Source organism: Rhineura floridana, chromosome 11 (assembly GCF_030035675.1).
Source record: "Rhineura floridana isolate rRhiFlo1 chromosome 11, rRhiFlo1.hap2, whole genome shotgun sequence".
NCBI classification, from domain to species: Eukaryota; Metazoa; Chordata; class Lepidosauria; order Squamata; family Rhineuridae; genus Rhineura; species Rhineura floridana.
Genome location: NC_084490.1, coordinates 4,951,910 through 4,972,326, shown reverse-complemented (window position 1 = coordinate 4,972,326; position 20,417 = coordinate 4,951,910). Strand labels below are relative to the sequence as shown.

The following is a 20,417-nucleotide window of genomic DNA, read 5'->3' as shown; positions in this document are numbered from 1 at the left end:
CTGAATAGAAATTAAATGGGCATGCTGTCAAAACCTAAATTGCTAATTAATTTAGACTTTCCGGTATGTGTCTTTGGAGTAACACAAGATGCTGCATTTCTCTTTGCTTTAGGAGACCTTGAGTTTAAAAAATACTTGCTTATCTGCGGAGCCAGAACTTCCTGTCTGGCGTTAACTGTTTCTATTTACCCAAGGTCAGAACAAACAGTTTGAGATGTTGTTCTTTGTGGAGAAAAAAAATCTGCAGCTCATTTTTTGGGTGGGGGGGAGGTTGAGAGCCAGTGTGGTATGGTGGTTAGAGTGTTGGTCTAGAACTTGGGAGACCAGGATTCAAATCCCCATCGTCCGTGAAGCTTGCTAGGTGATCTAGGCCAGTCACAGTCTCTCAGCTTACCCTACCTCACAGGGTTGTTGTGAGGATAAAATGGAGAAGGAGGCCACCTTGAGCTCCTTAGAGGAATGGCGGGATATAAATAATATAATAATAAAATACATAAATTTGGGTGTCTGAGCCGACCTGATACCTGCTTTGAGACAATTGTACCATTGCTTGTGCCAAGTGGGCAGGGAATTCTGTTGCGGTTGGAGTAGTTAATTTTAATTAGATTGGTTTGTTTAATGTTATGATTGACATATGCATTGTGGTTGGAAAGTAAGTTGATTTCCTTTTTTCTTTTCCTTTTTGCCTAATTGTCTATCATGTTACTTTAGTTTAGAGAAAAGGCGGGTCAGAGGAGACATGATAGAAGTGTATAAAATTATGCATGGCATTGAGAAAGTGGATAGAGAAAAGTTCTTCTCCCTCTCTCATAATACTAGAACTCGTGGACATTCAAAGAAGCTGAATGTTGGAAGATTCAGGACAGACAAAAGGAAGGACTTCTTTACTCAGCGCATAGTTAAACTATGGAATTTGCTCCCACAAGATGCAGTAATGGCCACCAGCTTGGATGGCTTTAAAAGAAGATTAGACAAATTCATGGAGGACAGGGCTATCAATGGCTACTAGCCATGATGGCTGTGCTCTGCCACCCTAGTCAGAGGCAGCATGCTTCTGAAAACCAGTTGCCGGAAGCCTCAGGAGGGGAGAGTGTTCTTGCACTCGGGTCCTGCTTGCGGGCTTCCCCCAGGCACCTGGTTGGCCACTGCGAGAACAGAATGCTGGACTAGATGGGCCACTGGCCTGATCCAGCGGGCTCTTCTTATGTTCTTATGTTTAAGAGGAAGGCCAAACAAGAGATGGATTGATTCCATAAAGGAAGCTACAGACCTGAACTTACAAGATCTGAACAGGGTGGTTCATGACAGATGCTCTTGGAGGTTGCGGCCGCATTTGGAATACTGTGTACAGTTCTGGTTGCCTCATCTCAAAAAGGATATTATAGAGTTGGAAAAGGTTCAGAGGAGGGCAACCAGAATGATCAGGGGGATGGAGTGACTCCCTTATGAGGAAATGTTGCAGCATTTGGGGCTTTTTAGTTTCTTCTTATGTTCTTCTTATGTTCTTATGTTATTTTAAAAGATTGCATTTCTACTTTTACATTTATTTTCATTTGTAATATTTTAATTCCTGTTGTTCAGAGGCGCTTTTGCTTAGTTGTTTGCTATATTTTTTAATGAATTGTCCTTGTATTTTTGTAGCTGATTTTTATGCATGTTTATTTTGCTGCTAAAGAGGATGATCTATTTAGACGCTAATTATGTTTTACAGAATGTAGAAATTCCCTGGCAGTTTTTTTAATTGACTCTTTATTTAAGATGTTTTAACCAGCTTTATAAACCACTTAAAAGTTTTGTTTAAGTATAAGCAATATATAAATTGGCCAGATTAATAATTTGAATGAGTATGTGGACCTTTATTCTCATCCAGCCCCTTCTTATGCTTTCAGATGCAGTCACTGACATCCTGTGAGTGTACAATTTGCCCAGAATGCTTTGCTCTGCATTTCACCATCGCTGTGAAAGAGAAGCACATCACGGACCTTGTGTGCCCGGCTTGCTCCGAACCAGAGATCACCGACGAGGGAGAATTTAACAGCTACTTCTCTACTCTGGATATCCAGGTGTATGGTCAGGCCCTCTGCACATGCTCCTCCCACCCCACCCCACTGGCATTCTTGATACATTCAGTAAATTCTACTCCCACTCTAACAACTGCGGCTCCGTGGAATTGCAGGCGGTGTCCTTTAACAAGCCCTTGGTGCACCTTTAATTTAAGAAGAAGAAGAAAAAGCCCAAGGGGAAGAGTACAGATTCCTGTTTTTTAAAAGGCCTTGTGATGGTTGTGGGCTGGGAATGAGGGGCTTTTCTTAAGACCCTCCGTGGCGCAGAGTGGTAAGCAGCAGTAACGCAGCTGAAGCTCTGCTCATGGCCAGAGTTCGATTCCAACGGAAGGAGGAAGTCGAATCTCTGGTAAAAGGGGTCGAGGTCCACTCAGCCTTCATCCGTGGTCGGTAAAATGAGTACCCGGCATACGCTGGGGGGTAAAGAAAGGCCGGGGAAGGAACTGGCAATCCCACCCCATATATACGGTCTGCCTAGTAAACGTCGCAAGACGTCACCCTAAGAGTCGGAAACGACTCACACTATAAGTGCAGGGACACCTTTACCTTTTACACAACAAAAAGGAGAGCCTGTCCCAGGTAGGGCCATGCAGCCTTGGTCTGTCCAGCTATAAGAGGGAGTTTCTGAGCCCTGTATCAGAATAACCTTCCCTCCAGCTCAGCTAAGGGAAAAAAGTTTTGGATTTAGGTTCTCAAGGCCTCAGACGCCAGAGGTCTTGTGAACTATCTTTAGAACAGAGAAATGAAGTTAGGCATGCAGCCTTATCACATGGTGGGGGGGGATGTCTTAGTGATAAATTCCAGAGAATTGCCTTTTGAAACCAAATGTCAAAATATAAGAAATTTTATTAGGAAGGAAAAGTTGTAAAAGGAGACAAAAGGGGAGGCAATAATTGCACATGCAGACCAGCAAATAAAATTAATAAAGTCAGTCTAACTTAGCTAGTTACATGTGACATGCTTATGTAGAAACTTGGGTTTCAGAGCCTATACTGAGTTCCTTCCACAAGAAAGGTTCAGAGCAAGAGCATCATAAAATCATAGAATAGTAGAGTTGGAAGGGGCCTATAAGGCCATCAAGTCCAACCCCCTACTCAATGCAGGAATCCAAATCAAAGCATTCCCAACAGATGCCCGTCCAGCTGCCTCTTGAATGCCTCCAGTGTCCTGTGAAACAGATGTTTCCAGGAAGGCAATAGCTGAGGGTAAAGCCTTGCATGTTTGTCGGAATCTGACACCAGTACAAGCCGGCCTCTTTGATAAGATAGATTGTTGCTTGGCCCAATGGCAGAATAAACCCCATCTCTGATATCTGTGGCCTCTGTGGCTAAGCAGAAAATGACTGAGAGGCAAATTCTGCCTCCTTAACAACTTTGAACTTACATGATGAAAGGCCTGGCGAACCTGTCAACCCTTTGTGAAAAACAGCTTAATTCCTGGGTGTTTATTGAAAGACAAATGGAAATGGACTGCCTTCAAGTTGATCCCTACTTATGGCGACCCTATGAATACGGTTTTCATGGTAAGCGGTATTCAGAGGGGGTTTACCATTGCCTCCCTCTGAGGCTGAGAGGCAGTGACTGGCCCAAGGTCACCCAGTGAGCTTCATGGCTGTGTGGGGATTCAAACCCTGGTCTCCCAGGTTGTAGTCCAACACTCTAACCACTATGCCACACTGGCTCTCTATTGAAAGACAAATGAAAGGTTATTCAAACTTCACTGCAGGGGCTCCAGATGCCCTAGGTGACACTGTTGAGCCTCATCAGAATACAGGCATTTGTCACAGACTTACAATGTATCTTAGCTCCTTATTTATTTATGTTATTTATTATTTGATTTATATCCCGCCCTTCCTCCCAGCAGGAGCCCATCTTAGTTCCTTAGATGTTTGCTTTCATGTCAACATTACCAGAGTAAGCACCACCTGCTTCCTATGATGCCACTGCCAACTGTGGAGAGGGAGAAGAAGGCACATGAACATTGGGCAACTCTGGGGCATCATCCAATTATTTTGTGACATGTGGTTCCAATGCTTACAGTTATTCCTTTATGGTTTAACCTAAAATCTGCCTCTCTCACACAGTAACAACAGCGGCAACAACTGTCGTCATAATAATTTATCTTCATAATTCATAACCGTAATAGGTTTCTTGTCCATCCTTCGATGTAAGGTCCCAAGGTGCATTACAACACTGTAAAAAGATACTATTATAACCAGTTGAAACAACTTACAATCAGAAGAGTAAATTGGGAGGAAGGGCGGGATATAAATTTAATAGATAATAAGAGTAGCGTAGGGGTCAACTCTCAGGGTCAACAGCCAGGGTTAAGAGGCGAATGAATGAATGAGGGGAAGAGGTGATGAATGCTATTTAATGAAGGTGCCGAACACCTTTGTGGGGAGGGTGTTCCACAGCTTAGAGGCTGCCACAGAAAACACCCTCTCCTGGAATGCCACCACCCGCCAAACCTCCAAGGATGGTGGAACTGCCAAGAGGATCCCCTCTGTTGACCCTAACCAGAGCTTGGAAAAGTTACTTTTTTGAACTACAACTCCCATCAGCCCAATCCAGTGGCCATGCTGGCTGGGGCTGATGGGAGTTGTAATTCAAAAAAGTAACTTTTCCAAGCTCTGACCCTAACACCATAGAGGGTCTGTAGGGAAGGAGACAGCCTTTCAAATATTTGGGGCCTAAGTCGTTTAGGGCTTATAAACACTAATGTGAGCACCTTGAATTGGGCCTGGAAACAAACTGGCAAGCAAAGCAGCTGGAGGTTTTGTGAGACCTGAATGGAACCCCCAGCCAAGAAATCTGACCACTGCATTTGGGCCAGTTGAAGCTTCCATGCCAACTTCAAGGGCAGCCCTGTTGCTTTTTGTCCTATGTTTGGTGTGCCTGAAGGAGCCAGTTGGTTCTCTCTCTCAATCTATCCTTCCTGAAGAAAGGTGATGCAGCACATTAGTTTCTTCTCCCTAATACAACTTCCTTTTTAACTCTTCCTCCCCTCAGCTGCGCGGTTGCCTGGACCCAGAGACCTACGAACTCTTTCACAAGAAGCTAACGGAGCGCGTCCTCATGCGGGATCCAAAGTTTCAGTGGTGCACACATGTGAGTTAGCAAGTCGGGGGAGGCCTTGTTTCCGGGGCAGGGTGGTGGTGGTGGTTAGGGGGAAGGGAGCAGGTCAAAGAGGTTAGATGTGAAGACACATATCAGTCACCTGTCAAAGTTGGATGATGGGGGGGGCATTCAAGTAAGCCCTACTAAAGAGTAGACCCATTGTAATGAATGAACCTCAGTTAGTCATGTTCATCAACCTTAATGGATCTACTCTGAGTAGGACCAGCATTTAATATCTCTCAAAGATCTGGCCCACTGGGCCAAAAAAGTTCCCCGCCCTCTTGGCTTCCAAGGATTGCCATTTTGGGTGTCAGATCTGTGACCATTTATTCATTTGCCGAGAGACAGGCTGGTCTCCTGTTTGTCCAACTGGAGGAAGTTGAAGGGCATTGTTAACTTTGCCGGCTCTCATCCCAATCTCCATTGCACGAAAGCCTGTTTAATTCACCCATTTTCAAAAACTGAATAAATTCTAAGAAACCACACAAAGCACCCATTGCCGATTGCCTTCATAGCAAACCAAACATGTCCAGCACATTTTAGGGACATAGGAAGTTGCCTTATACTGAGTCAGACTCATTAGTCCATCTAGTTCAATATTGTCTACACTGACTGGCAGCAGCTGTCCATGAGTTCAGGCAGGGTTTTCTCCCATCCCTACCAGGAGATGCTGCTGGGGATTGAACCCGGAACCTTCTGCGTGCGAGGATGCAAGTCCACCCTGCCCAGCCTCTCCTTTTTAATTGCGGCATGTGCCCAGCGGTCACGAGGTCGTGAGGTCAGGGGCAGGGAGAGGGGATTCCTGAGCTGTCTTGTGATCACCCCCCTCCTCTCCTTTCCGCCCTGTCTAGTGCTCCTTCGGCTTCATCTACGAGTCGGAGCAGCTGGAGGCCAAGTGTCCGCAGTGCCACAAGAGCTTCTGTGTCCAGTGCAAGCGCCAGGTCTGTGAGGTCTCCTGCTGGCGGGGGTGGTGCTGGGAGAGGGAGCGACTGTTATTCTGGACGATTACACGGCAACAAAGGGACTGTCGTTGTGCTGGGAGGGGCGGTGTGCTGCGAGGAGCCTTGGGGGGTGTCCACATGTGTACACCCACGCATATAGATTACAGGGTTGCACTCAGGTAAGTGCTTCTCAGAGCAGACCCACGGAAACGGATACAGCTAAGTTAGTCACGTCCGTTAAATTTTGATGTGTCTACTCTGAATGTGATGAGCATTTGATATGACCCGTATATGCTAGCAGCCTCATACCTGGCTTTGCTCAAGAATTCTAAGAAACTAAAAAAAAATCATTGCGGGTTTGAAATCGGTGGTTAAAATCAGTGCAGTGTTGTAAGGTTGTCTGCCATCTTGATTCAAAATGGTGTCCAATTATATCCAAACATAGACAAAAATCTGCTCCTTGATCCATGTGCAAAATTTCATTACGACATCTTAAAAGGAGGCCAAAAGCATAGCAAACTGACTTCCAAAACATAGTGTGTGTATATATGGGGGGGGGGGGAGAGAGAGAGAGAGCTTGGGGCCACCCAATGGCATGGATGGTTTCTCCATACCACTATAGTGGCTGACATTTACTTCTGGGGGAAAGGTAAAGGGGGGACTTTTCCCAGGGGGAAGGGGCTAAATGCACATCCTTCCCCTGGTGACCCCAAAGGGCCATTCAAAGTCGCATCTGCTCCTCTCCACATAACCCCAAACTAGATTCGGTCTCTTGGTCTTGCTACAGCTTGACAGAATGCTGACAACATGTCTGCACTTAGAAAACGGAATTTCCTGACAAATATGTGGCTTAAAAACTGGCACCAAATGGGCATTGATGTGGTGCCAAGTGAGGTTCCCTGTGAAGAGAATCCCATAAGTCAGGGCACCATCACTGAGAAGGCCCTTTCCCCCAAGCTTGGCATCTGGAGGAGGAAGGCCTCTGAAGACGACCTCCCTGCCCAGCCACACTTGGACCTCCGTTGCATCCTTCACTACGGAAGGAGGGGAAATGTTGATCCTCCTCAACTCTTTCTCCCTCCTCCTCTCTCTTCGGCCAGTGGGAGCCACAACACCAGGGACTGACTTGTGATGGGTTCCTGGAATGGAAGCGAACAAATGACCCAGAATACCAGGCACAGGGTTTGGCCATGTACCTGCAGGAGAACGGGATTGGTAAGGATTTTTCCCCAACTTGCATTGTTTGCTTGCCGTGATCTCCACACATCTGAGGGCTTCCTGATATGATTGAGCCCTGACATGTCTCTTTGCAGAAATTTAGTTTCATGCTCCTTTTTTGTTCTGGTTTCCTGAAGGCCAGTGCCAGTGGTGGCGAACTCCAGGTGTGGCCCTTGAAGCATCTCTATCTGGCCCTTGGGACTCTTCCCCCAGGCCACACACCTCGCTGGACCTGCTTTGTGCCCCGAGTGTTTTCGCCTGGCAGGAACCCGTCCTTCAGCTCTGATAAAGTCTGTTCTTATTTGGAGTGAGGACAGAAAAGTGTGTGTGTGTTTAGAAACTAGGCTGCTCCGCCTTATTTTGCCATGGCCCCTGCCCACCACTGGCCTGTGGCCCTCTGAAGGTTGCCCAGGAGGGAATGCGGCCCTTGGGTTGAAAAAGCTAGGGTTCCCCAACCCTAGCTTACACCATGCGGAAATCTTATATCTCAAAATCAAGAAATGCAGGATCTGCCTTAAGACTTTCAATCTGAGAGATGAGGAAAAAGGGGGCTGGCAGCTGGAGGCCAGTTTGGCAGCTCCGGGGGCAAGAGATTTTAGCAGGCATTGAAATCCCAGCCAGGCTTCCTAGGCTGTGGGTTTCACTGGGATGATATTGATGGAGCTCCCCAGCTGCCTTTGTTTCTCTGAGACCTGAAAAGTCTCCCCTTGGAACAGAAACATTTTTAATTATTATTATATAGTCACAGACCTGATAAAAACAAATTAAAACAGCAAAATCATATGATTTTGCTAACATACACTGGGTTTTTTTTTTAAAAAAATGATATATATAAATTAAAGACAGAAGATATAATTTTGTTGTTATATGCCTTCAAGTCAGTTATGACTTATGGCAACCCTATGAATCTTTTTTGGATATATTCATAGGGTTTTCATGGTAAGAGGTATTCAGAGGCGCTTGACCATTGCCTCCCTCTTAAGTCTATGGCCCCCGGTATTCCCAGGCGGTCTCCCATCCAAGTACTAACCAGGCCTGACCTTGCTTAGCTTCCGAGATCAGACGATATTGGGCGTGTTCAGGGTAGTTTGGCTGCAGCCAAGATATAATTAAATGAACAAAATCCCTTTACAGGTCTTTGCAGTGGAAAAGACAAATCCAGCAGCAATTTCTGTTGATATTTTGTTCATCTTGGCTAATAAGTAGACTAAACACAGTTCAAAAGTCCTTTTGGAGTGTTTTAGTAGGATGGGACCCACTGTTAAAGACCTTACCCTGGAAGACAATCTTACTCAGCCACGAGTGATCGCCAATGAATGAATGAAGTAGGATGGGAGTAAATCGCCTATTTTGCTCATCTTTGTAAAAGTTGCATAGGAAAACAGCATGTATTCATGTCTCCTTTTTAAAAATGTATTCTGTTGGTTTTTCCAAAGTCAGACAACAATGTAGTCGTTGCTGCTGCATGGGGCAGAGCCATTTGTTATGTGGAATACCCAAAAAACAGCCCCCCAGCACAATTAAATCTTGCCCTAGAAAAGATCAGCCGATATTTGGGAACAGTATGCAGAATGAAGCAGCCAGGCTTACACACAGGAGCAGCTTATTGGAAACATGTTACTTCACTGCAGAGACAGCTGCACTGGTTTCCAATCAGCTGCTGGGTGAGGTTCAAAGTTCTTGTGTTAATTCACAAAGCCCAAAACAACCTGGGTCCAAGTACCTTAAGGACTGCCTGATTGCTTATGCTCTCTCTTGTTTGCTTGGGTCTTCTGAGGGGGCAGTTTTGGTGGTCCCACACGCCCCTGAAATTCAGCTGGCCTTTACCAAGGGCCAAGCTTTCAGTGTGGCAGGCCCTGCCCTGTGGAACTCCTTGCCAATGGGAGTCTTCTAAAAACTATTATTCAGACAAGCCTTTCAGACCGGAGATTCTTTGCCCCAACTAGCTTTTACTGATATGTTTGACATTTTTGAATTGCGTTTCCTGTGTTTTTTTTTAATACCACCTTGTGATATTTTATATGAAAGTGTGGTTTGCAAATATTGAAATAAATAAAGGAAAATAAAAAGGGGAAGGGACGTGGCTCAGTGGCAGAGCATCTGCCTTGCATGCAGAAGGCCTCAGGTTTGATCCCTGGCATCTCCAGGCAGGGCTGGGAAAGATTCCGTGCCTGAGACGCTGGAGAGCTGCTGCCAGTCAGTGTGGACAGTACTGAGCAAGATGGACCAATGGATCTGACTCAACAAGGCAGCTTCCTAAAATAATTGGCACGACCCTTAAGGAAAAAAAGGTCTGTCCCGCTTATCTCTGCAGCAAGTCTTCTCTAGCTGTCTGCCCCCTAACCTTTTTTCGCCCCCCCCCTTTCCCCTCCTTCCAGCGTGTCCCAACTGCAAGTTCTCCTATGCCTTGGCCCGCGGAGGCTGCATGCACTTCCAGTGCTCCCAGTGCCGGCACCACTTCTGCAGCGGCTGTTACAGCGCCTTCCACGCCGTGAACGTAAGGATGCCGTGGAGAGTCTGTGCTGCAGGGGAGTGAAGTGTACAGCGGGCAGGGAGGCAGGCAAGGCCGGGGTTGTTTTTATTTTTGCATTGTAAGGACGGAGTGGGATAAAACTGAAGCTGATTTTATCAGGGCAGGGCCATGGCTGGGTTGGGAGAGCATCTGCTTTCCATGCAGAAGGTCCCACATTCGATTCCTAATGGCACCTCCAGGTAGGTCTCTCTCAACCCCAGAGAGCCGCTGCCAGCCAGTGTAGGCAATACTGACCTAGATGGAGCAATTATCCGATTTAGTGTAAGGCACTTCCAGATTTGCCTTCAGAGGTTCAGGATGCTTCTTAGGGGCAGAGCCATAGCCCAGTGGCAGGACATCTGCTCGGCATGCAGAAGGCCCCAGGCTTAATCCCCAGCGGCAGCTCCAGGTAGGGGCTGGGAGAGACTCTTGTCTGAAGTCCTGAGGAGCCGCTGCCAGTCAGTGCAGGCAGTACTGGAGTAGATGGACCAACGATCTGACTCAGTATAAGGCAGCGTCCCACGTTCTTATTTATTGTCCTCTGATGCTCTTGATTTGCAAAGTGTTCTGTTTTTAAAAAATTGTACTTCTCCTTTGCGACAACTCTGTGGGGTGGAGCCACTGTTATTTATTTTATTATTATTTTGTTTATGGATCACTCCCAAAGCAATTTACAACACCGTAACATATATAAAAGAATTACCTATATAAAAACAGCTAAATAACATTTGTGTGTGTATACCATTTATTTTAAAAACTAATTACAAATATAAAAATAATGGTAAATATAAAAACAATTTAAAACAACAAAAACACATGCATAAGATCAATTCAGTTCCACGACTGACGCCAGCTGGAATAAAGATTTTAGAAGGCTTGTTGGAAGAGGAATGAATGCCTTTAGCAGGCACTAGAAGGACGACAGAGACTGTCTGCTGTGTGTAATGGGAGGGCCTTCCAAAGGGTAGGTGCCGCCGCATTAAAGGCCCGATTCTGACATCCTGAAGAACAGGTCTCCTGATAGGATGGTACCTGCAGGATGCCCTCTCCTGCAGAACACAGTGATTGGCTGGGTATGTAGGGGAAGAGGCGATCTTTTAGGTGTTCTGTTCCCAAGCTGTATATTCCCATTTTATGGATGGGGAAAACTGAACCTGGGAGAGCTGGCAACTCTAGCCTTTGTCAGGACCACAGTGAAACGTTTCAAATATCTTTATTTGGGGAATTGTTACGCTGTCTCACCAACTTGCTTTATCTTGTTCTCCGTTTCCGGCAGAAATGCCCCATCCCTGATTGTCCTATACGGAGGTCCCTGCATGGCCACCACCCCCGTGACTGCCTGTTCTACCTCCGCGACTGGGACGTCCCTCGCTTGCAGCGCCTCTTACAGGTCAGTCTGGAGTGAGGCATGATGGGTAGGATATAGGAGGTGTTTACTGAAAGGAGGAGGAGAAGAGGCCCACTTGGAGATGTGAAGGCCTGGAAAAGTAGAAGAAAACAAAAACAATCCACACACACTCGCCCCTCCGCCAGACTTTTCTTTTTTCTTTTCCTGGCCCTTCACATTTCTAGACCCGCTAAGGAAGTGGGTGGGGTTTTTTGCTGGGTTGGGTGTGTTTCTGTCTGATGCAACACCTTGGAGTTCACACTTGACATCTCCTCATCCCAGGATAATGGCATCGTGTTCAACACAGATCCTCCGACGGGGACCCGGGCCACCCCTGGAGGTGAGTGCTAGAGGGTTTTGTGGGAAGCCTCCCTTGCCAGAGGATGTTTGCATTCTTAGTCCTCTCTTCCTGAACTTTAGATTTTGGGGTAACTCAGTTTATTTGCTGCTTTTTTGCAAAGACGTCTGGGTACTGTGACATATCGAGGAGAGGCTTGCAGTGTGGTGGAAGGCATCTCCTTTCCTTTTTCTGAAGAGTCTGTCTTTGTGTCCTGCATACGAGTTACACCGGTTTTCTTCTTGTGGCTCCTGCTGAGGATACTGGGAATTGTAGAATTATTTTTTTGTTTGTTTGGGGTGTCAATAATTCTCTTTCAGGGGTCTCAAGATCCTCAAAGTTGTACATGCCATATAAATTGGACACTGCTTAGAGATTTTAAAAATATTAAGCAGTTTATAAATGCTTTAAAATAAATTAAATCAAATAATAAAATTAATTGGTCTAGACCTGCTTTTAGATGAGCAGTGAAGATGGTTTTATCGTGGTGGTGGTATTATTATAAAACAGTAGGGCCCCACTCATACAGCAGGTTAGGTTCCAGACCCCTGCCGAAAAGCGGATCAGCTGTAGCACAGGGGTCTGGAACCTAACCCACTGATTGCACCAGAGGAGGAAAAGATCAGATCTTCCCCTCCTTGGGCGCGATCAGCTGGACCGCTGGGAACTCCAGCCCCCCTCCAGCTGATCACCCCACTGGCACCGTATTAGCGGAATGCCGAAAAGCGGGGTGCCAAGAAGCAGCGCCCTACTGTGTGTGTGTGTGTGTGTGTGTATATATATATATGTATATTAGATGCTTTTAAAAATGCAGGTAAGTATGTTATACCATCAAAAAACAAAAACAACCCCTCCCTGCAACTTCCACAGGAAGTTTTGGCAGGAAACTAATAACAAACAATATAATCTTAGTCTAAAAAATGTAAGTCTTTACTGGGCGCTGTAAATATGTCAATGAAGGTGCCAGGCAGACTTCACTGGGGAGCACATCCCACAGATGGTGAGCCACAATTAAAAAGACCCCTTACTTTTAACATGTCTTCTGTTGTACCTGTTGTTGTTTTTCTTAGGTTTTTAGGTTGTGTTATTGAGTCTTGTTTTCCACTGTATTAGGTACTATTTGCATAAGGCCCCTTGATTACTTCTGTAAAACGGCAGGTATGAGCAAATAAACAGTAACTGTAATGGTGTGAACCCTCCCTCTCTTCAGGTGGATGTCGTGTTATGGAGCAAAAGGAAACCATGGCAGGGTTAAAGGATGAACCTTGTGGAAGAGAGACCCAGGCTGGATATGCTGGCCTGTGCCAGTGAGTAACGCCATGTTTGTGGGGCGCTGTGGACTCGGGAAGTCATTAGGACATGAATGGTGAACCTATTTCAACCCAAGGGCCACATCCCTTCTGGGCAATCTTCCAGGGGCCGCACGCCAGTGATGAGTGGGGTCAGAGGCAAAATTGGCAGAGCAACAATGTAAGTTGTACTTTTGTAGAGTAGGCTGGTCTCTATGCACACCCACCCACTGCTCTCTGTCTCTCATTTGCTTGTTTCTATCCCGCCCTTCTACCCTATGGTAGGGTGCTCAGGGCGGCTTAGAATAAAATCGCACACATACGTAATAAAATTATACACGATAAAAACACATTTAGGCAAGCAAGAGGAATGATCAGAGTGCAGGGTCACATTCCAAAACGCATCCAGTGAAGGATGCAGCCTCGGGAGAGTTCTGAGGGCCAAACAGAGAGGGCAGGAAAGCCTCATGTAGCCTTCGATCATTGCTACCTTAGGTGATCATGAGGTGATGTGGGGATGGGGACCCGGAGGAGTGGTGGAGTATGTCTGCCATGGGTAGAGAGGAAGAGGACTATTTATTATGTGACACGAGTTGGCATGAGGTATGGAGGAAGTGCGCCACCGTGATTGATGTCCCTGCTCCCAGGGCACACTATGCGGAGTATCTGGTCAGCCTCATCAACAGCCACTCCCTGGACCCAGCCGTCCTCTACACTCTGCAGGAAGTGGAGAATGTCTGTCGCCGCAACACTCCTGCTGTGCTGCTGCCGCCTCGCGGGCCTGTTGAGGATGAGGAAGCTTACCGCGGGTGCTTAGTCAAGGTAAAATGGGGTTACCTGAGACAGGATTCCTGGGGTTGAGGGCTGGAAAAGCCTGTGAGTTTCTCTCTTTTGTTCTTTCAATTTATTATTTGCTCTTCACCCACCCAGGGTGGGTCACACTAATTTAATATATAACATTAAAAACAGTTTAAAACAGACTAAAATTACAAGAATAGGTTGCGCACACCATACATTTAAAGCTCTTTGTGGAAACTATAGTTTGCCCCTCACAAAGCTACAATTCGTAGCAGCCTTTTAAAAAACTACAGTTCCCAGGATTCTTGGGCAGAGGGCAAATATGCTTGAAATGTATGCTGTGTTTGCAGCCGAAATACACCTCTCAAGGGCCAGAGTAAAGAGGTGCGCCTTCAGCATCCGATGAAAACTGTATGGCACCTCTCTGGGGAGGGAGTTCCTCAACTTTGGGGCTGCCTTGAACTAACTTTTCCTTCTTTTCCAACCTGCCATAGATTCTGATGGATCAGGTGCCTCTGGGCCCCAAAATCCCACGCAAACGGAAGTAGCCGGCCCACCACCAGCACTGAGAGAAAGCAAGAGTAGCAGCTGCAATCTGGCTCCTTGGTGAACGGAGGGTGTCCATGGAAAGCTGAATGGAAGCTGGCCTTGCATCTTGTAGGAGAACCTCATCTTATGTGTGTGAATATTTCCAAATGTCTTTTTTTGGAGTCTCCAAGGTGCCTTTCTTAAAGACCTTCCTTGCTGCTGTTAAGTGATCAAATTGACAGTCTCTTGTTACAGTCCCAGATCCAACCTCTTACTGATTTGCTCCCCTTCCTCTTCTACCTGCATAACTCTCAATAAACTGTTCCATGATTTAAAATAACAACAGTGTGACACTCTTTTTCCTGATCTGGATAATGTCCCCCTCAGTCCTATCGCTCACGCCTTCCTAGTGAGCATTTAATGAAAGGGAATACTTTTTCTCCCCTTCCTTGCCCCAACTATTTGGGCAAGTGCCGTCCTGTGTTGCTTAATCATCCCAGAGTGCAGGACACGAAATGATGGGCTCAAGTTACAGGCAGCGGCGTCACTGGGGGGGTGCGGACCGCACCGGGTGACACCATCACAGGGGGTGACACCCAGAGCCGTCCCTAGGCACTGGGAAGCGGGGCAGTTGCTGCAGAGCAGTTTTTTCCCCCATCCTGCCTGGCCTGCCTGCTCATCAGCTGTGAATTTTAAGTTCTGCAAGCAGAAGAGATTACTTCATGCATCTTTGGATTCTGCATCTTCCTAACACTAGGACGGACTCTAAAAATATTATGTTGCTATCTACTTCGCAGCTGCATACATGCCATCTGTGCCTATTCAGTAAGTCTTGCGCCTGGTTGCTGTGTTAAATTAACATAACATTCCAAAAGAGAAAAGAACAAAGGGCCACCCATACACACAGACACAGCAGTAGCTGCAATAGGTAGCTGTTTTATTCATTCCGCCCTAGGATGAGGTAGTCTGACCAGCACACACATAACTTGGTAGATATCAGGCACAGATTGAGGCAGCTATCTCAGGAGCTGATTCTGGGTGCCATACAAGCACAGGAAATTGTCGGTTACTTAATTCATTTTTGTTGATTTTTTTACTGCCAGAGAGGGAAGAGACTCTTGTGGGATCTTTTTGCTTCTGTCCTGCCTTGGGTATTATGCACTGTTTGCGTGTTGCTGGGGAGGGGGTGGAATTTGCTGCTCTGCCTCAGGTGGCAAAATGTCTTAGCAAGTCATCACAACTGCGAAAAAAGCAGTTGATGTGCCATGAGAGGGGTACAGGAAAGGCCTCAACTCCCTATGCTAGAGTTATGTTGAAGGATAGACTGGGGGTTCCCAGACGGTAGTCTATAAGCTTCATTCAGGTGGTCCACAGCACGTCTGCACTTGTGGTTGAAGACGGGACACATCCATCACATGAAATATTCATATTGTTCTTAATTGTGTTTCTCTTGCTGTTTTTATTTCTTATATTGCATTTCATTGTTTTACAATTTGAATTCTATGGAATTCAAATTGTACTGCAATCAAGGACAATGTATAAGAGATGAAAGAAGCAAGAAAAATATTTTAGAAAATCATACAGCAGCTCCTAGCACCACTACAACAGGCAGAAAAATCATGATGCAGTTTGCCAAGACACTCAGTAATTTTCAAGTGGTCTACAGGGGAAAAAGTTTGCGAACCATTGGGATAGACTTAAAATTCTGGGTATCCAGCCTGGAGATGGAAAATGAGGCTCCCCATGGTAACATTAAAAAGACCACTGAAGTATATATGATTGTTATTTTGATGGAAATATGTTGTTTGTGTGTAAGGATGAGCATTCCAACCAAAACTGGGAGAGGAAGTTACCAGTCTTCATCTTATGTTCAGAACGGAAATCAATGCAGCACATTTGATTAGTATTCGCTGTTATTGCTGCTTGCAGTCTGCAAACCATCTGTAATTATGTTTCTCCCCCTCCATTTGCATTGCACTTCCTTTCCACTTAAATGAATGGGGTGGAATAAGAAAATGACAGTGTAATTTATGTAATTATATAGCCACAAGAGTGGCTGTATACTATAGCCAGCATGGAAAACTTGGAAAAGTTACTTTTTTAAACTACAGCTCCCATCAGCCTCAGCCAGCATGGCCACTGGATTGGGCTGATGGGAGTTATAGTTCAAAAAATAACTTTTCCAAGCTCTGGTCTCTAATCCCGCCCTTTCAGGATTGTACCCAATACAGGCTTGTGATTTGTTGACCCAGGCAGTGCTTAGGCTTCATTACAACGTCAAAATGGTGGTTTTGAGGTCTTCAGTTTGAGTAAATAAGAATATGGGTTAAAGTTTTTTTTCTCTTGTGTGTAGCACGCAGTCAGACCCTGGGCTGTTGGAGAGGACAGTGCTTTGAAAACCTTTCCAATATGAAATACTTGCTATTGATTATGCAAACCTAATCCATTAATGTATCTCATGTAACGGTAAAGTTTAATGTTAAAATGAACATGATTTTGATGTAGTTCTTAAACTTTTTACTTCGAATTCTATTGTTTCCTTACCAAATTTTCACTTTAACCACATGAAACCATGTATAAATGTAAATACATTTAGGCTGTGCGTATGATATTGTAATTTAAAGGTGTAATTTTAATTTTGCTAGTTGTTTATGTCACTGCTATTGCCATTACATTCAGTGATATACGGGAATTACAATTTACGAGTAACATTAGCACAAAAAACATTACTAAGGATTCTGTATGGTCTGGTATGGGAGGAGGTCCATGGGGGTGACATCATGAGTTACCGCACTGGGTGACACCAACCCTAGTGACGCCACTGGTTACAGGAAGCCAGATTTCAGCTAAGCATCAGGAAAATCTTCCTGTTAGGGCGGTACGACAGTGGAACCAATGACTTAGCTGGTGGGCTCTCCAACACTGGAGGCACTCAAGAGGCAGTTGGACAGCCACCTGTTGGGGATGTTTTAAGATGGATTCCTGCATTAAGCAGGGAGTGGACTCAATGGCTTTATAGGCCCCTTCCAATTCTACTGTTCTAGGATTGTTGAGGGCCAGTTTAGAATTCAGCTGGAGGGTGTTTTAGGATTAATGTGTACAGTTCTGATTGCTACATCTCAGTAAGGGTGTTGTAGAGCTGGAAAAGGTTTAGGTTTAGAAACAAGCAACCGAAACGATCAAGGGGCTGGAGCAATTTCCTTATGAGGAAAGGTGGTAACATTTTGGGTTGTTCAATTTAGGTTGCATACACACCATATATTTAAAGCACATGGCTTTCCCCTCCCTCTCCAAGAATCCTGGGAACTGTAGCTTACACCTCAGCCACCATTCCCAGCACCCTTAACAAACTACAGTTCCCAGGATTCTTTGAGGAAGGTCATGTTCTTTAAATGAATGATGTATAGCAGGGGTCACCAACCTTTTTGGACCAGAGGACACATTTCAAATGTTGAGACTGCTATGGGCACCAGTCATAAAATGGCTGTCATGGGGCATGGCATGACAGCCATTTTGTGTTAAGGGGGGTGGCATAATAAAATTAGAGAAGTCCTGCTGAAACTTTTTCCATAATTGTATTTCTATATTTGAACAGGCTTGACCTGTTGTATTTCTGCCAGTCATGAAGCTGTTAAAGGTACAGGAACCCCAATGTCAACCCTAAACCAAAGCCTAGGCTGGCATGTACCTTGAGGTAAGCACCATAAAACACAGACTCCTGAGTAGACACGTATACTGTACTGTAAGTTAACTATGCAGTGAATTCTTAATAAGTCCCTGATCTTCAGCTCCTGAAAGCCTCATTGCAAAGTTTTAACATTTGCCTTTGGGGAGTGTGTGTGTGAAGATTATTTCACATCTGCCCATACTTATTGTGTGGCAGTAGTATTTGTAGAAGATAATTTTTAAGCACTACCTGATCTCATCACGGGAGAGACACATCCTGGTTGCTAGGGGAAAAGGAAGGGCAAAATGGGGGGAATGCAAGGACTAGGGAAAAAAAGATCAAAGCAGGAAAAGTGCACTAAAAGGGAGTAGAAATCAGCAGCTCTTTAGAACCTTTAGAAACTACTGCTTGATGTCCACACAATTTGACTTATCAGTCACAGCTCTGACTTCACTCCTTGGCTTAATAACACTGACAGGCAGGAGCAGCCACATTGGCTCATTTAACAGAAATCATTTAGAAAGATACCTGTACATTTTGTTCCATAATTCTCTGTCTAGGACAGCCTTTCCCAACCGGTGTGCCTCCAGATGTTGTTGGACCATAACTCCCATCAACCTCAGCCATTGGCAATGCTGGCTGAGGCTGATGGGAGTTGTGGTCCAACAACAACTGGTTGGGAAAGGCTGGTCTAGGAGGACTAGAGACTTTTTATTTGTGTTTTTAAAGAGAGTTCAGATTCTGGCCTACCTGCTGGGGCCACCACTGAAGACCTTGGAGAGGCTTGTAAGGCAAGGGGGAGGTCATGATAGAGGTGTATAAAATTGATGCATGGTGCAGAGAAAGTAGATGGATGTTTCTCTCCCTCTTTCATGGCAGTAGAGCCCAATGGGGCCATCTAATGAAGCAGAATGTTGGAAGATTCAAGCACGACAGAAGGCAGGACTTCTTCAGCTGGTGCTACATTAAACTGGAATTCACTTCCACAAAATGTGGCAATGGCTTTAAAACAAGGGTGGGGGACCTCAGGTGTGAAGGCTGAATGTGGCCCACATCGCCTCTCTGTCTGGCCCTTGAAACTTTCCTCAGGGGCCACTCACCCCACCTCTCACTGGTCCTGTTTCACACTCAAGAGTGTTTCTGCCTGGCTGGAATATGCCTTTGCCTTGATCCAGGATTGAGAGGGGTGTGTGCAGAAACTAGGCCACTGTACAAACATCAACTGTACATTTGTGGCTGTACCAGTTTTTGCCTCTGGCCCTGCTAGGAGAAGGACTCAAAAACTGCTGGGAAGGATCAATTGCACTTCGATAGCTATAATCTACCATGGCCAGACAATGGAAAATGAAAACGTTTCCTGAAGCATGTTCCCCCCCCCCACAACCAGAAGCTGTATACAGTAGGGCCCCACTCATACGGTGGGTTACGTTCTGGACCCCCGCTGTAAAGTGAAAACCGCTGTAAAGCTGAACCCATTGAATAGAATGGTGTGTGATGCCCGAAAACTGCTGTAAAAGCAGAACAAGCGCTGTATGAGTGGGGTTTTAGTCTAATTGCGTTTAATTGAGACCGCTGTATTAGCGAATTGCTGTAAAGCGGGGCCCTACTGTATATCTGGGTTTATTATTTATTTACTTTTTAAAAAGACATTTCTGAACTGCCCCTCATAAAAATTGCAGGGAGGGGCACACAAGAAATATAAAAATACATTAAAATCCAGAGATCACAGTACAACAAAATACAATTTTACAGTTAACTCAGTTTTTTAAAAAGATACATTTTAATCATTTTTAAATAAAAAAGAGGAAAAACATAATTTAAACTGTAACAAGTTGCTGTCACAACATCACACAATAGATTGGGGTTGCCAAAGTGTGATCCACAAGCTTCATTCAGGTGGTCAGCAGCGCCTGCGGATTTGTGGTTGAAGGGAGGAGAGGGCATAGATATCCCTGATATTAAAATATTCATATTGATGCTTAAATTGTATTCTGATTGCTTCTCTTTTCTTATATTGTATTTTTGTTGTATCCCGATTCAAATTCCATGGAATCCAAATTGCATTACAATAAAACACAATATATGGGAAATCAAAAGAAGCAATCGAAATACAATTTAAAACCATACCGCACGTAACACAGCAGTTGCAATTGCTGGAACAGGCAGAAGACAAAAACCATTCAAAGGTCCCCCAAGCAGACCCTCAGTGGCTTTCAAGGGCTCTCACTGTGGTGGTGGGGAGTTTGGGAACCCCTGCAACAGAAGATTCTCGGGGTACATACTTTCCTGGCGACTTTTGTGGCTTTAATATAAAGAAATAAAACCCCAAAAGTTAATGTCACACAACTGGATTTTTCTGTTCGGGTGCTGTTGGGTCTGTGCACGTGTGAACTGTGCACTGGGAAGCGTTTCCTTACCAAAAAAAGAAAAGAAAAAAAGACCCGTGTCGTCCTCTCTGCTGCCCCCTAGAGGTTGAGCCCGCCGCCGGCGAGCATCGGCTGCCGGCGCCACCACGTGAGTTCTGGGAAAGGGAGCGAGGAAGGGACGAAATGGCTCGG

General features: G+C 45.4%; 1 protein-coding gene and 1 pseudogene across 5 annotated transcripts in view; one reads left to right on the top strand and one right to left on the bottom strand.

Moving 5' to 3' along the window:
• The window catches only part of RNF31 (ring finger protein 31), a 32,649-nt gene extending 18,114 nt beyond the window's left edge, over positions 1-14,535 (top strand). For all 5 annotated transcript variants that reach the window (XM_061589107.1, XM_061589105.1, XM_061589106.1 and 2 more), the window contains 10 exons: positions 1,890-2,063; positions 5,075-5,173; positions 6,034-6,123; positions 7,224-7,338; positions 9,720-9,838; positions 11,130-11,243; positions 11,523-11,580; positions 12,788-12,884; positions 13,514-13,688; positions 14,159-14,535. In XM_061589107.1, coding sequence (XP_061445091.1) covers positions 1,890-2,063; positions 5,075-5,173; positions 6,034-6,123; positions 7,224-7,338; positions 9,720-9,838; positions 11,130-11,243; positions 11,523-11,580; positions 12,788-12,884; positions 13,514-13,688; positions 14,159-14,212 — 1,095 coding nt within the window. In that variant the 3' untranslated portion in view covers positions 14,213-14,535. The remainder of the gene's footprint in view (positions 1-1,889; positions 2,064-5,074; positions 5,174-6,033; positions 6,124-7,223; positions 7,339-9,719; positions 9,839-11,129; positions 11,244-11,522; positions 11,581-12,787; positions 12,885-13,513; positions 13,689-14,158) is intronic.
• Positions 8,323-8,441, bottom strand: LOC133368180 (5S ribosomal RNA; annotated as a pseudogene).
• Positions 14,536-20,417: the final 5,882 nt, after the last annotated feature.